Raw genomic sequence first — 16,812 nt, 5'->3', positions numbered from 1 at the left:
CTAGAAAGTTCACAAAATACAAAAATAAATGATTGGGAAGTCGTAGCGGTAAAATTCTGTAATTCTACCTCAAGATTAGAAAAAGCATAAACGACAATAAACGTTTATTGACCAGCAACGGAACGTCAGTCAATCGAAAAGTTGTCAGTCAGTTTGACATTAACATAATATATTTTAAAATCGCAAGTTTATTTGTTGTTTGTTTTTCCGTTGTCTCAGTTATAGAATAGAATACAGCGGCAATATTCGAACGCGTTCAGAATAAGTTCACGCGCCATCTGTACAAGAAACTGTATGGGGTGTATCCGTTCTACCTACTCATGGATCCCACTCTGTTTGTTCTGAGCATGGATGGCAATGATCAACTGTATATGAGACGGGAGTTTGCACTGGTCGTCTTCTTGGTGAAGGTGCTTCGTGGAGTGGAGAATCACCCGGAAGTATTGCAGCGCTTGAGCGTGTGTACCGGACCGCTTCGTGTGGCGGCGGCGAAGCCCGCACCTACAGCGAGAACAAATTTGCTCGCCAAAGCACCTCTTACAAGAGCTCTCCACACCACCAACTTCTTCAAAATCAGACTGACGTGTTTATGTGTTTTTAATAATGTAATGTGTTGCAATTTTTGTTTAGTTTAAGTTCTAAGTTGTCGCATTAGGGTAAACCCTGTAATGATACTTCATGGTTTTAAATAAATAAATCAAAACGAGAATATTATAATAGTTATCTATTGATTCCAGTATTACAGATATTGGTAAAAGTGTACTTAGTACACAAAAACTATAAAACCGAAAGAAAAAAAGTTTAAGCGTCAGCTTATGCTTAGCAATCCAAAAGAATTACTGAGCGCTGGTCTTCAGCTTAAATCCTTGACCCCCGTTTACAAGTAAAGTACAGAAAAAAAAACATCCACTCGATACATCACAATCACAATTACAAATTTTGAGGACAGATTTTGTTCGTCTTCGCTGTCACTACTATCCCAGTCCGATAGCTGAGCTAATACTTCAAGATCGCTATTACTATCACTTGAAAATATTTCCATTTTCACAGATTTCTCAGTACAATCCGTAAAAATTTGGGGATCGCGATTATAGATCAAAAACGTCGAAAATCGATTTGTCAAAACCAGAGATCGGTTATAGAAAACGCATAACTGTCACTTTCATATAAATACCAATCTAAAATCTCGATCCGCCCTCCCAAAGATAGATTGAAGAAAAAGATCGAGAAAACGATCCATGGATCGGTTATAGAAACACTAAAAGTTGAAAATGGATTCAAATGTCAATCTCGATCCGTAAATTAGGGATTGAGATCGAATATAGAAAGCGGCCGTATATAAGATTCCAGTATTTTCTACCTGTTTCTAATGGTATTAAAATAGGTTTATTGCAATTCAGGATAAATAACACGCTTTAAAAAATGCATAGATGGTTTTTAGCAAAAGTTAAATGCCGGTTAAGGCTAAAATAAATAAAATAAAAACTATGATTATTGTACCTATTAACAGTCAAGCAGTTATAGCTACTAGCTGTTACCCGCGACGTCGCTCGCGTAGAAACGAGTTATGGATTATAAGTATTATTCCAGTAGCTGCCGATTGACAATTTTTATTCAATCAATTTAATTATTATAATTAATAAACAATATAAAAAAGTAGTAAGTTATTAGTTCCGTACTAACAGTATAAGTAGTATCCAAATGGTAAACACGTAATAAGGAAAACAAATATCTATTTTCAAGATCTCTTTATAATATGTACAATATTGTTGTAGATTTTTTTGATCTATCCCGTGTAACCGGTGTAACGTTTTTGTTTTGCGACTAGTCTGCTTTCAACTTGAGTTACGAATTTAATAATAAGAGTTTCAGTCCAAAATATAACCTGAATCGCTCCTCCATAGTTGACAACGATAACGGAATTGCAGCTTTAAACGACAGAACATTAGCTGGAGAAACAGAAAGACAGAAGAAAAATAATAGTAGTTCAGTTGGAAAAGTAAAAAAATAATTATACTATATTATCAACGTCTAATTTTGTTTAATATGCCTAACCTTTCACGCAAAAACTACTAAAGGGATATGGACGAAAATCGGTACACAGATAGTTTTTAACCTGGATTAACAGTTTAACACATTATTTTATCCGAGTCGGGATTTTACACTTTCGATTTACCTTAGTTTCCTTGGTTTAACTAGCTAAAAATAGAATTCTAGTATAGTCATAGAAACACGGACAAACCAACTTAAAGTTGTATTATACATTTTCGACCACGGCATCGGCACTCGGCAGTGCGCAATAAAAAGAGACGGAACAACATACGATAGAAGAGTTAAAAAGATATCGTCGTATTGATCCAGAAACTGGCGCTGGCGGGCCGTCTCGTTTAGAACAAGCTCAAGCATGTCGCAAATAATGTATTTTAGGACAAAATACTTCAAAAGGCGCTTTTATTACTTATTTCTTTAATGTGTATTTTGGTAACGGTATTGATTTACATCTGTGTTTGGGGATCTTCCAAATTATTTCATTAGGTAGATACAATTCACAAAGATTAGACAGCAATTGTTAAGTTTGTAAAGACAATATTTGAAAGCTACTTATAATTGAATTGAATAATTGAATCTTGAGATTTATGCTTTTGACGCATTTGATGTCAAAACATTGTTCTGAATGTTTACCGTTTCAACCGTTTACACTCGTCAGTTGCTATTACAATAGAATCGTGAATCATAATATTATTTGTTGGTTAAGTCACGCGAGAAACTGCATTGTCTTGTACTGTTTTAATAGCAAACCTTTTGCACGTTAACATGAAGTTGATTTTGCCTTGTGAGTAGAAAAAAGCAATAATAATTGGATGTCCGCCATTTTGTGACGTCATCCCTTTAGTCTCACGGACATTAACGAACGGCGGCTTAGGGTCGCTGAACATTGAAAAAATGAAACAGTAGATCCATGACAAAATGACATATATTTTATTAACAAAAACATACATTTTTGCTTTACCCAATAACCGTAATTAAGATTTTTTTATTCGTTAATTACTGTGTATTTATTAGTTTTTAATAATTCCAACGATATTTTCGCCAGAATAGAATGTAGGTATGTACGGTAATTGCTTAAATAAGGACAGTCACAATTGAGTATCCATTACTTCGATACTACAGAATCAACTACACGAAATTGTACATAGAATAAAACAACCTAATATAGTATAGTTAATATGAAATTCAGCAGTTTGTTGGCTCATTTGAGAGAAGGTAACCTTCTGGCGATAATTTGTCGGTGATTCGCGGTCGATAAACAGGGTGACTAGCAGCTGCTTGCAACGGACTTTAGTAACCGACCTTGTTTCTTAACATTATTATTTTATTTCATGTTGATCTGAAATATAATTGATTAACAGAGTAGTATTCCCATTCGCTACTGTGTGGCATCGCGAATTTTTTCAGAGAATAAAAAAAAAAAGTTTTTTAGTCTATGGCAACTCACAACTAAACGTCACTTTCTTTTTTCGCGACTTAACGGCATCGTGGTGATTTTGTTAATTACACTTTAATTACGTTATTTAAATAGTTTTTGGCATATTTCAAGTCGAAAAAGTATTGCCAAGTGATACAAAAGCCTTGAAAATACTGGCCAAGATGTTTAAAAGTGATCTTCGAGACTATAAAGGCGCTGCGGAGTTAATGCAGGATGCGTGTACGCAGCCCTTGCCCTAGGTTCATCGCCGTGGGATGGAACCCCAAATTACGGAATATAAACGATGGAACACTGACCCATAACCTCAAAGAGGGGGGCCAACAGGTGAGGTTTTCTCTGATTTTAGGTTCAGCGAACAAGGACGCAAATATGATGTGAGATGATGCGAAACACTATAAACATGCATGAACCGAGCGGGTCCGAGAGACTTTAGCTCGAAGATCGGGCTCTTCGCGAGACGTCGTAGCTCTGATAAACCCTACTGCAAAGTTCGGGACGCGAGCCCGCAATTTTGATAGTACACAAAACAACATGCATTACGTATAACCGAGCTAGTACGCGATGCTCCACGCTCGATGTTAAATTGTGGGCGCCCCCAAATTACGGAATATAAACGATGGAACACTGACCCATAACCTCAAAGAGGGGGGCCAACAGGTGAGGTTTTCTCTGATTTTAGGTTCAGTGAACAAGGACACAAATATGATGTGAGATGATGCGAAGTACTAAAGACATGCATGAACCGAGCGGGTACGAGAGACTTTAGCTCGAAGATCGGGCTCTTCGCGAGACGTCGTAGCTCTGATAAACCCTACTGCAAAGTTCGGGACGCGAGCCCGCAACTTTGATGGTACACAAACAACATGCATTACTACAAAGTTCGGGACGCGAGCCCGCAACTTTGATGTTACACAAACAACATGCATTACTACAAAGTTCGGGACGCGAGCCCGCAACTTTGATAGAACAACATGCATTAAGTATAACCGAGCTTGTACGCGAGACAGCTCGAAGATCAAAACTTCGTACGAGATACGACAGTTTTGATGAAGAACGTACTATGTTCACTGGTTCTCACAGTCCACAACAAGAACCAATGGTGACACTCTCCGAGGTGGATTCGAGGCTCAAGATAGAAACAAGACCAATGCAACTATCAAGAATGTAAAACAAAAGTTATAACCGAATACCACCTCTAAACCTAAGCAAGGACTGTGGAAAACATAAGTGGTCCGGCATCAAACCAAAGTGCTAGCACAGCAAGGTGGACCCAAGAGTGGTATGATACAACTGTGACACCCTCGCTGAACAGGACACAGGAAGGGTGGCCCCGAGAGGGTACACCATGCCATGCATCCAGCAGGCAATTGTCAACCAGGTATATGTAATATATCTAACTGTCTTTCATGTTGTGAACATACCACCACTAATGTACCTTAAAATACTTGAACATAACATTGTTTACATAAACAATATACATATAAATGAAATCAACAATATGTGTCAGACCATCAATAACTCATGAGTTAGGGGCTGTACAAATATGCACTCACAGTAAAAAATTTCTATCTATATACATATATGTCTAAAGATTTAATATTCTTAAGACCACCAAACTCAACGGACAGATCAGATTTGTTCTTAACTGAAAACCAAAAATATATATAGAAAAATATTATAGTTTTCAAATTGTGGGTATGGGAACCTTGGACCATCAATATCACATGTCTTGCACAGTCTTAAGATAAAACTGATTCCTTAGGTTCAATAACACCTAAACTCAGAAAAATTAATCCGCTTTGAGTTTGAAAATGTCATATAAATTTACTGCAATTCCATGTAGTCCATGTACAGCACCCACAGTCCTTACAGACTAGAAATTTAACAAACTGTTGTCTGAATGACCACCCATTGGTTTGAATCAGTATAAATGTCTGGCTGACAGAGGGGCTACACTCACATTTATCTAAATGATTTTCCCTCATTGTTAACTATGATTAAAGTATATTAGTGCAATAAATACTTTAGGTTTACTATGAATAGAGACTAGTTAACATCAGAAATACAGCAAGAATGCAACTCCTATAGAGATACTAAATATCAATGATATTAAACATTGCCCAATCAGCAAATTGGCAAGATTGTTGGGAACCTTCTGTGAACCTGCCCAAGAGGTTATGTTCAAACACACACAAAAAATAATAGAACAAGTTAAGTACTTAGCCTTGTTGCATAACAATAGCAATCTTGATGCTGTCAACTGACCTAAGATGGGGCCCCATTACATAATCCGAAACTATAAGAACATTATAGAAAATGTATACTAGAACTAGTTTCTAAAGCTTTTCTAATAGAATGGTGACACATTGTAATGGCGAAAACAATTGTAGTGTGGTGCCTTGTTTAGAATGATGGCTTGCATTTAATACATCAATTAGAACATAATATTAACTGGATTAAAACACATTGCAAGATTATACAGCCAGAGTAACATGGCTGCAAATACATAAGTAAGATAAATAGTGCTCAGTTCCACATGTAAGTCAACGAAAAAACCATACTTGTTTCGTTATCAATAGATTTTGGGCCCTCAAGTTTATCTATAGCAATAAAAACAATGTGACACACACATCTCTAAGAAGTGAGGCACCCAATAACATTAATGCTACTAAACACTAAATGTATATGCATCAATACTTAGTGGACATGAATATGTTTTTTAAGCATTCCCAACATTTGTTTACCTTACTAAATGTTTCAGAATATTAATAATGACAGAGCAAAAAGTCACTAAGTTCTTATTCACCCAATTTTGGGATTTTTAACCGACAACACACACTGAGCAGACTAGGTGCCCTGACAAAAAGCATCTCTTAGGGGAAGCAGTTAGAAGCCAACGTTAGATAGCTCATTAACCATCATGTTACCATCTGTGTCAACAAAGCAGTAACCGGGATCCAATTTTGATCTTCACCCTTATTAATTAGGAAACATTAATAGAAAGTTTAGAGAATGGAGCTAGCTTCAAAACCCTAAATTTCTACAAATCAGCATTGACTCTAAAGATGGGAGAGGAATTAGGTATGGATAACAAAGGATTTCTGAGAGGCTTACTCAGATTGAGATTTGCCTGTATTACAGAAAGCCAGAACCCATATTTTGTATTGAACCAGCTAACTCATCTGCTAGCTGCCTCAAAACACAATATTATAAACATATTGCTTATCGGTTAAGAAAGTATAGATGGTTATTAAATAGAACTTGCAACAACTGGTTACAAGCAACATGATGACAAAATAGGCTAGAACATAATTATATGGCACAGGAATAACTCTGTTGACAATAGACACAAACATACATATATTATGTTAATGAAACATACAATACACCTGTATCTGAAGACACAGAATTATTTAGTTGTTTATTTGAACCAAGACACAAAAATCTTCTAACTCCTAGCTTGGATAGCCGCTCAATGGGTACTAGCCGCCCTCTCATACATTAAACTAAATAACATAGCCCATGTCACACCCTGACAATTAATAAGATGAGAATTGTGATAACCAACCTTACTCTCAGTAAAAAAGGAAAGGAACCATAATGTACTTTTTACTTTTAAGATCATAAATTATGGCTAACTTCTAAGATTTAAAGATCCTTGTAGCCTTAACCAATACCTGAAATAAGTTAACTTTACCATATTAAAAGTTTTACCCTTGGCCTTCAAAACAGTTAATCAGGTATCAAATTTATACCTGCTGACAGCTGTATCCCACACTCCAGCAGTACATCTGCAAGAGCAGCAGGAATGCTCTTGAGTTTAATCAGGGAAAAAGGTGGTTTGGTTGTAGGTTCTACTACCTTTGCAAGGCCTTATAGCTCATGTCTTAGGAACCGACAACTGCAGTGACAAAAATTTTAATTTAATTTTAATCATAATTGAGTGACTTACAAACTGCAACTGACAGTAAATGGAATATCTCATTATCATCTTGTTATTTCTTATTAATAGCTTATAAATAAGAAATATTTGCAGTACCTTAAATACTCTTATTATTACTGCGCTAAAAAAGAGCAAAAATTAGTAACTAATTATCTAATTTTATGGCAAAATTAAAACAATATGAAGAAAATCTGTATTACTAAAAAAATCATAATTACATTGTAAATAATTAAAAATAATTATCAAATTGTTTGACACAATTAACACAATGTGTAGAAAATTTGTTACTAAAAATTTATTGTTACATTGTTAATAATGAATAATTAATTATCAAACTGTACACAATATCACTATGTATTGGAAATGTGTCTTACTCAAAATCCATAGTTACATTGTTAAAAGCTAATGGTTAAGTATCAAATTGCACAAGGAGCAGGAAATTTGTATGACTTAAAAAAAGTCATAGTTACATTGATGTCAAAAAGAGCACAAATTGGTAATTAATAGTCAATCATGAAATTGGTGGACACAGTCTCCACAATATGTGGAACAATTGATAAAGATATATTTATTTGCATAAACATGTGTAACATAACATAAAATTTGTTCATTGTTCCACTTAAAAACTCATATTACATTAATCTCAGTAATAGAACAAAGATAAAGAAGTATTTATTTGCCTAAAACATGTATTAAACATTTTTTGATGTGGTGAAAATATAAGGACAATATATGCATCAACATGTTCTGCCCTTTTGGCTTACAAATTTGGCATTTAGAAAAAATGTTAATTACTACAGACTAATTTTATAAAAAATGAAAATTAATAGTTGATCAATAATCAATGTGTATGACAGAATATATGTATTAAACATTTTTTGATGTGGTGAAAATATAAGGACAATATATGCATCAACATGTTCTGCCCTTTTGGCTTACAAATTTGGCATTTAGAAAAAAATGTTAATTACTACAGACTAATTTTATAAAAAATGAAAATTAATAGTTGATCAATAATCAATGTGTATGACAGAATATATGTATTAAACATTTTTTGATGTGGTGAAAATATAAGGACAATATATGCATCAACATGTTCTGCCCTTTTGGCTTACAAATTTGGCATTTAGAAAAATTTGTTAATTACTACAGACTAATTTTATAAAAAATGAAAATTAATAGTTGATCAATAATCAATGTGTATGACAGAATATATGGATAAAAACAAATATAGATACTAATATTAGGATAATATGCCACTATAAATAGATATCTTAATAATTATAAAGCCTTAACCGTTATTCATCATATCCAGGCTTATAAGATGTACCCATTATGCCTCAATCTCTGAACAACTACTCTGTTAATCAATTATATTTCAGATCAACATGAAATAAAATTGAGGATTGGATTAACTTACCTAAGTGACATCCAATCGTAATTTTATGAAGGTTGATCTGAAATATAATCACCCACCCCAACCCCAGCATCAATAGCTGAACCCTGGCATAATGGGACCCACAAAATCATGGTTAGCTCTAAATCAGTGACGTTTAGTTGTGAGTTGCCATAGACTAAAAAACTTTTTTTTTTTTATTCTCTGAAAAAATTCGCGATGCCACACAGTAGCGAATGGGAATACTACTCTGTTAATCAATTATATTTCAGATCAACCTTCATAAAATTACGATTGGATGTCACTTAGGTAAGTTAATCCAATCCTCAATTATATGAGAAGGAAGTTCCATTGTTTTTTTTTCTTCCCAAGAACTCAGCTACCTGGGAACGTGTTAGTTTTCAAAGGGGTCTGTTCCTAGGGTGCATACCTAAAGCAGTTATAAATAGTCGTTTCGCAAGGCAAATACGACACATAGTCATAATAATAATATATTATAACATTCGTTTGAGTTCTGGGTTCCGCAAATTGAAGTAAAACCAAGATTAGAGTTAAAAATAGTCTATTCAGGCACACAATGTTCATACACAGTAAATATTCTTAATAACTAGTAACGGTCGCGAGCGCAACGATTTCGTGCGCGCTGCGGCGGTTGGCGGGAGCGAACTGTCGATCACGCGAGCGGCGAGCGACATCGCGCGTCGTCCTGCGCGGGGCGGGAGCGGGACGGGAGCGGGAGGAAGGAAAGAATTCCCGCGTACGCGCTATGTTAACATAGAAACGACGGTTGGGCAGGGCGTTACACTCTCCCCCTTTTGACCAGCGGAAGGTACTCCGAGTGGTCAAATACAAGAAAAGCGCTGCGGTTAGGTCACCTTTCGAGGGCGACCTCTATTACGTTTAGGGATAATCGGCTCAGGACATTCACCCTCCCTAGCATGGTAAGGACGCAAATCTGATACGTGATACTTGCCGATGATTTCTCCTGTCTTATCATGAGCTAGGAGGAATGTAGTAGGACTCACCTTTTTAGAGACGACGTACGGTCCATCCCGTTTCGGATTAAATTTCGAGGTGACACCTTTTGATGCGTTACTGAGAGTATGGGTTCGCATTAGGACTAAGTCTCCTTCCTGGTAATCATGAGCTGACGACCGACACTTATCGGCATATGACTTACGGACATCTTGCTGCCGTTCCAGAGTCTCTTTGGCCGTCGAGACGGTGTCTGCGAGTTTCAGCAGATAAGGCGTAATTTGGGGAACAAAATTCTCCGATTCCACCACTACTCGGAGATCTGCCTGAGCAGTTAAGGGTGACCGCAGCTCACGACCGAACGTCAAGTAAGCTGGGGTACGATCCGTGGATGTAGTCACTGAACTATTAATATTAAAACACGTTGGATATTTTCCATGAACTATATTTGACAATCAACATAACAGAGACAAACATAGATTACATAGCTACAAGACATTAAAACCTATTTTGATACATACTAACACCCCCACTTATCAAAATAATCAAAACATTACAAGACATAGTACAACACCCACTATATAAATAAACTTAAAATGCTTTACATGTCATTAGTACACCATTTAGAAAAACAGTAGAGTTATACTCATTCCCATACTACAAATACATCACTAGGGTTTTTGACAAGCTCCCAGGCATCATTATCTTCAAATGATTGCAACTTCTCAGCCAAAGCACGTCTCTACTGCTCCTTCTCAGGCCTTTTCAGAGCCTGTGAGATTGAAATCTCCTGAGAAACTGGAACAGTACTGGATACACACAAGTTGCTGAAACCATACCGATCAGGCTGCTTTCCTTGCGTCTTCTGTCTTTCATAAGGCTCTGGCTCCTGACTAAGATATACATGTAATGTGTGTTTCTTCACCATCAGTGTATACTGAAGAATCTGAAGAGCTATCACTATGATAATCAAATACTGGAACACAGGATGCCCCCACTGAATCTCTGTTCTCCTTCTCCACGCTGATCTCTGGTGTTTGCACATTACTCTCGTCATCTGGAACCAATATTGCCTCCTGGCTGTTTGCATTATCACCTGTCTCGCTTTCTATCAAAATAACATCTGCTGGTGATAACAGTATCTTTTGAAGGATTACACAATCTCTATCCTTTCAGATTCACTCCATATCTTGGCTATTTATATGTGCAAGCCACTTCTGTGCCACAATCTTCCTGTAATTTCAGCACCTGCCAACATGTAACTTGACGATTGTAACCTCAACTTGTAAACCCCATCAGTTAAGTCAGCTATCGCAACCTATTAAAACTATTTTTTTTTAAAATATAACCTGGTTACCATTCCTGATAAGCTCGCTAACTGATTACAAGTTTGTAGTCAAAACAGGCACGCATAGCACATTTTTCATAGTTATATGACATTGCAAGTCTGACACGATCTCCACATCTCCTGAACAATCAACCCATTAAAACACGGTGATAGTTTCATATTTGCAATCCCGTCCTTGTTAACAGTCATATGTGCACTGGCACCGCTATCTGTGTACCAACCCTTCTAACTAAACCTTCCGTTTATAAAAGACATTGGAAACGCATTTATCCGCCATTTTCTTTCATAACGGGCACCACATTTATCGTAGTTTTGCCTGCCCTTTAGTTTTGGTACACTAGCTATATTCGAGTTCATGGTTTCGCCAGTCAACAAGCGCAAATTATCTATTTTAACAACAAAATAACTGATAAATGCCCAACTGAGCCCATAACCTATTAAAACACGTTGGATATTTTCCATGAACTATATTTGACAATCAACATAACAGAGACAAACATAGATTACATAGCTACAAGACATTAAAACCTATTTTGATACATACTAACAATTAAAAGCAAACCGTACAAACGGTAATACCTCTGGCCAAGTCTGATGGCGACCTTCCACTAAGATGGCGAGCTGAGCCTTTAGGTCCCTGTTCTTTCGCTCGACTGGATTCGCCTGTGGGTGATATAAGGGCACCAGGCTTTGTTTCACACCTAGAACATACATCGCTTTTTGCATAACGTCTGCAACGAATTGCACTCCGTTATCAGAAATCATCCGCCTAGGAAGACCGAATCTCATAAATACCTCATTGACCAAAGTTTTAGCACACGTCTCTGCTGTAGCTTCGATGAGAGCGAAGACTTCCACCCACTTGCTAGTGGTGTCCTCCACGATGAGGATCCATCTCTCACCTTGGAGTCCTTTAGGCAACGGACCAAAAAGATCAACTGCGATAGTTTCAAACCTTTGAGACGGGACAGGAGTTTGAAGCAAGCCGGCTGGTTTGAGAGTTGATGGCTTGTAGCGTTGACACTCGATGCAAGTCTTCAAGTACTTGGTTACAAAACATCTCATACCAGGAAAATAGAATCTTTGCGAGATACGATGTATTGTTCTATCAATCCCACCATGAGCGGCGGTAGGCGAGTCATGGCATTCGAACATGACTTGATTCCGCAGGCTCTCCGGTACGACGAGTTGAGGCTCCTCGGAATCAGTATCAGGGACATACCGATACAGGACACCTTGATTCAGGAGATAGCCTCTCTCAGACCAACGATTTATGTTAAGTTCATCATTACCTTCGAGGTCATGGATGATCTTCGCAACTTCCGGATCAGCTAACTGCGCATCACGGGTGGAAGATGCATTCCAGCGCGGTACGTCAACAACAACAGGACAGACAGCCGATTCGGTTGCAGGACCATCGTCTGTCACGGGGCGGCTGAGCGTATCGGCAAGAACGTTAACCTTACCTGGGGTATACTCGATACGCAGGTCGAACGATTGCAACTTCAGGGCCCAACGTACTAATCTGCCACTTGGAGACTTGAGGGTAAAAAGCCATTTTAGGGGCTGGTGATCTGTCATCACGTTGATCTGGTGACCATCGATGTAACCTCGGAAACGTTCCACTGCCCACACCACTGCGAGAGCCTCCCTCTCCGTGGTGGAATAATTCTGCTCGGCTGGAGTGAGCAGACGGCTGGCATATTCAATTGGATGTTCTTGATTTGGTGACTCCCCCTGGAGTAAGGCTGCGCCTAGTGCGTAATTACTAGCGTCAGTCCGCAATACGAATGGTTTCGTATAGTCCGCTTGTACAAGAATGGGTGCTGTGGTCAGAAGTTTCTTAAGAGTTTCAAAAGCTTTACCTTGCTCCGTACTCCATACCCACGCCTGAGACTTCTTAGTTAATCGAGTAAGTGGTTCGGCCACTTTCGCGAAGTCTGGTATGAACTTACGAAACCACGAACACGTCTGGAGGAAGGTGCGCAGCTGTTGAAGGCAAATAGGCTCTTTCATACCTACCACAGCAAGCACCTTCTCCTCATCCGGGGATATACCTTCAGGTGAGATCACGTGACCGAGGTACTTAACCTTCTCTCTGGCGAAGACACACTTGTCCCGATTCGCACGGAGCTTAAATAAGCGGAGACGGTCAAATACCGCACGGAGATCTAGCAAATGACGAGCATATGAGTCAGATATCACCAATATATCATCAAGGTACGTCAGTACGATGACATCTTTGAGTGATGATCCTGAACGGAAGCGATCTATAAGCCTCTGGAACGTAGCCGGCGCGTTCTTCAGACCAAAAGGCATTCGTAAGAACCGATACGTACCAAACGGCGTGACAAACGCGGTTTTATCCTGATCCTTTACTCTGCATTGCCAATAGCCACTCCGAAGGTCACAGGAACTCATCACGCAACCTTTCTTAGTAGACTGGAGCAACTCTTCAATACGCGGCATAGGATACGCATCTGTTTTCGTAACAGCGTTGAGGCGTCTATAATCAACACAAAACCTGTACCCACCATTGGACTTAGGCACCAAAACAATCGGTGCAGACCATGCAGACTCGCACTCTTCAATAATTCCATCTTCTAACATTTTATCTAGTTCCATGCGAATTAACTCCTTCTTCGCTGGCGTAACACGGTACGGTGGCACGGCAATAGGAGGATGATCGCCCGTATCAATATGATGTTCGGCAAATGGCGTCGGTTCCCCGTTTTTATCAAAAATATCGGAATACTCACCAAGTAAATTCTCCAAGCCACCACGCTCCTCCTCAGTCAACAGAGTGCCCTCATCTCCCCTCAGTAGGCTGAGAGAAGCACACTCCACCACCGCCTCGCGAGAACTCTCCGTCAGTAGGGGGTGAATGACCTGAGGCCGATCAGCTGTATACCATGTCATAGAGGAAAAATTCAACACCAACTTAGACTTTGTAATGTAATCTATCCCTAATAGCGTTTCGTTATTTGAGGCATCGGGAAAAACCACAAACTCAATGGGAATACACAGAGACATACAACTTACATTAACACATGCTAACAATACGATATTCGTACGAATACTACCATCCGCAAGTCTAATCGACATCATCTGAGACTTAAATTTGACACCTAAACGTAGAAGTAGTCTATATAGGGTTGAACCCGCGATACTACGCCGGGCGGCAGTATCTATAAGCGCTGAACCACTATAACCTAATATCTCAATATTTAATATAGGTCGGTCTTGCATAATGATACTATTCGTGCTTGTATTTACATTAATACAGTCTTCTGCCGTGGTAAGTGAATAAAATACATTATGTTGAAGTTGTGGTTCATTTGAATTAATAACATTACAACTCAAACTCGATACATTACTTTTACAAGTAGGACAGTTTGCTCGAACAAACCCTTTTTCACCACAACCATAACAAATAAGGCTAGATTTATTATTACTAGACGATACTTTAGAGTCTTTCTTTGGACACGATTCACGCGTATGACCTCGACCTTTACAATACACACAAAACAACTTTGATACACTCGCGGTATTATTATTATCGGCACTTTGCAATTCGTTGCACATATTACGTACGGATCGAACCTGCGAACGCGAGATCGACTGCTGCGCTAACGCACCACTGAGCGTCGGGTCATTGCACCGTTTCCCGCCGAATTGATGCACGGAGCAGCAGCGCGCGGCGGCCGCGGGCCGGCCTGCGCGCAGCGCGCGGGCGGCTGCGTCGTCTCCGTTGGCGCCGACTGCGAGGAAGTACTTGCGTTGGAATGTTCCGTGATAGATTCTTCTATATCTCGGGCTTTGTCGATTAGCGACTCAATAGTGTTAACCGTGTCCCGGGGTAATCGCTTTCGAATACGTTTATGTAATAATCCGTATATAATATCTAACTTAGCTTCTTCGGGTAATACGTAAGGTAACTTAGTGATCATACCTCGTAAACGTACAATGAAGGAGTCCGCGAGTTCTTCATTTTGTTCGTTTGCGAATATCTTTCGATACAGCTTATGAGCAGGACACGGAGTACCGTACATACTACGTAGTCGTTTGACGGCTTCGGACCACGAGGACACCTCCGTCCGGATCCCTCTCCACCATACTGCAGCCTCGCCGTGTAGCAGCATCGGGAGACCACGAAGCGCAAGGTCATCGGTAACCAATGCACACTCCTTATACATTTCGACGGAGTCAATGAAGGCTTCTACCATTTCAGGGTCTCGGTTTTGACCATCAAAACGTGCCGTACACTTGGACATGTTGCCTGATTTACTAGTTGACGACGACGGTGTCGGTGAGGGCGTCGCGGTATAACCACGCGCCGCGTGCGATGCCATGAGGGATTCGACGAGCTGCCGATTTGCTTCCGCCTGAGTGTTCGCGAAGGCGGTCAGAAATGAAGTCAGCTGGTCCCCAGACATGAGCACTGACGAAGATCTTCCAGGTTCTTCATCCGAGCTGGCCTGCGCGTCAAGGTCACCTGGGTCAGTTCGTACTTTACGTGGAGGCATCTTCACTCTTAACGTAGGTACCAGAGAACAGGAACACAGGAACTTAACACCGAAAAATCGTTACCGGTCGACAAGCACAAACTGGTTTAAACTGGTTCGCGGCCACGAGTTGGAGCGCCACTTATAACATTCGTTTGAGTTCTGGGTTCCGCAAATTGAAGTAAAACCAAGATTAGAGTTAAAAATAGTCTATTCAGGCACACAATGTTCATACACAGTAAATATTCTTAATAACTAGTAACGGTCGCGAGCGCAACGATTTCGTGCGCGCTGCGGCGGTTGGCGGGAGCGAACTGTCGATCACGCGAGCGGCGAGCGACATCGCGCGTCGTCCTGCGCGGGGCGGGAGCGGGACGGGAGCGGGAGGAAGGAAAGAATTCCCGCGTACGCGCTATGTTAACATAGAAACGACGGTTGGGCAGGGCGTTACAATATTATTATTTACTAGTTACGCGATTGTAAATTACAAATGGTGGTATGGTATTTTGAAAATAGGTTGGTAAATCTCTACCTACCAAATTAAATGTCCATGGCTTAAATCTAAGCGGGTTTTTTTGAGTTACGTAGATACTTCTGAAAATTATAGTGAAAAATATCCTTAAATTTATATTCTTGAAAGAGTAGGTAGTGAATTTTGACGGCTGACACAAGACTTAGTGTTCCTTGGAGAAATCATTACGCTTAGAATTCTATCTTTAGTGCGTATTTTTATGAATGGTGGATAGATTTATGAGATATAGAGACTGCGTTGAATCCACTTATATCTGACAGGATATACCTACATATTCCACTAATTAAGGCAATTGGAAGAAATTACTGTCTATGACTACTGATATTTATTGTACCTATACGGATTTGTAGGCATGAGGGTATTTTATTTAAGTATATAAAATGTCAATACATACACAGGTATAAATATAAATACGGCTAACACCTACCAACCGCATGTCATCTCCCGCCGCGTTGTAGGTGTGAATTTAGCAAGGTCAATGTATCCATCTACATTATTGTATCTGGGTGAAAATTACAAAAAAAAAACAAGAATCCATTTATTCGGCCAAATAAGCCAACAGCCGATGTGTTTTACTTTGAGAGATAGACTTCAGACTATATTCTGTGCTTCAGATAACAACCTAG

The 16,812-nt window shown here is 39.2% G+C and overlaps 2 protein-coding genes across 2 annotated transcripts in view; one reads left to right on the top strand and one right to left on the bottom strand.

Annotated features, from left to right (window-relative positions):
- The window catches only part of LOC113499098, a 268,950-nt gene extending 252,203 nt beyond the window's left edge, over nt 1–16,747 (top strand). Inside the window, exon 9 of the transcript XR_003401064.1 lies at nt 16,657–16,747. The gene's annotated coding sequence lies outside the window, so the exon portion shown is untranslated. The remainder of the gene's footprint in view (nt 1–16,656) is intronic.
- LOC113498777 (activity-regulated cytoskeleton associated protein 2-like) lies at nt 14,779–15,675 on the bottom strand. The gene has a single exon (XM_026878920.1). It carries the CDS (start codon nt 15,673–15,675, stop codon nt 14,779–14,781), a length of 897 nt encoding a protein of 298 aa, XP_026734721.1.
- Nucleotides 16,748–16,812: the final 65 nt, after the last annotated feature.

This window comes from Trichoplusia ni, chromosome 11 (assembly GCF_003590095.1).
Source record: "Trichoplusia ni isolate ovarian cell line Hi5 chromosome 11, tn1, whole genome shotgun sequence".
Lineage (NCBI taxonomy): Eukaryota > Metazoa > Arthropoda > Insecta > Lepidoptera > Noctuidae > Trichoplusia > Trichoplusia ni.
Note: the sequence above shows the minus strand (reverse complement) of the source record. Positions and strands in the feature narration are given on the sequence as shown.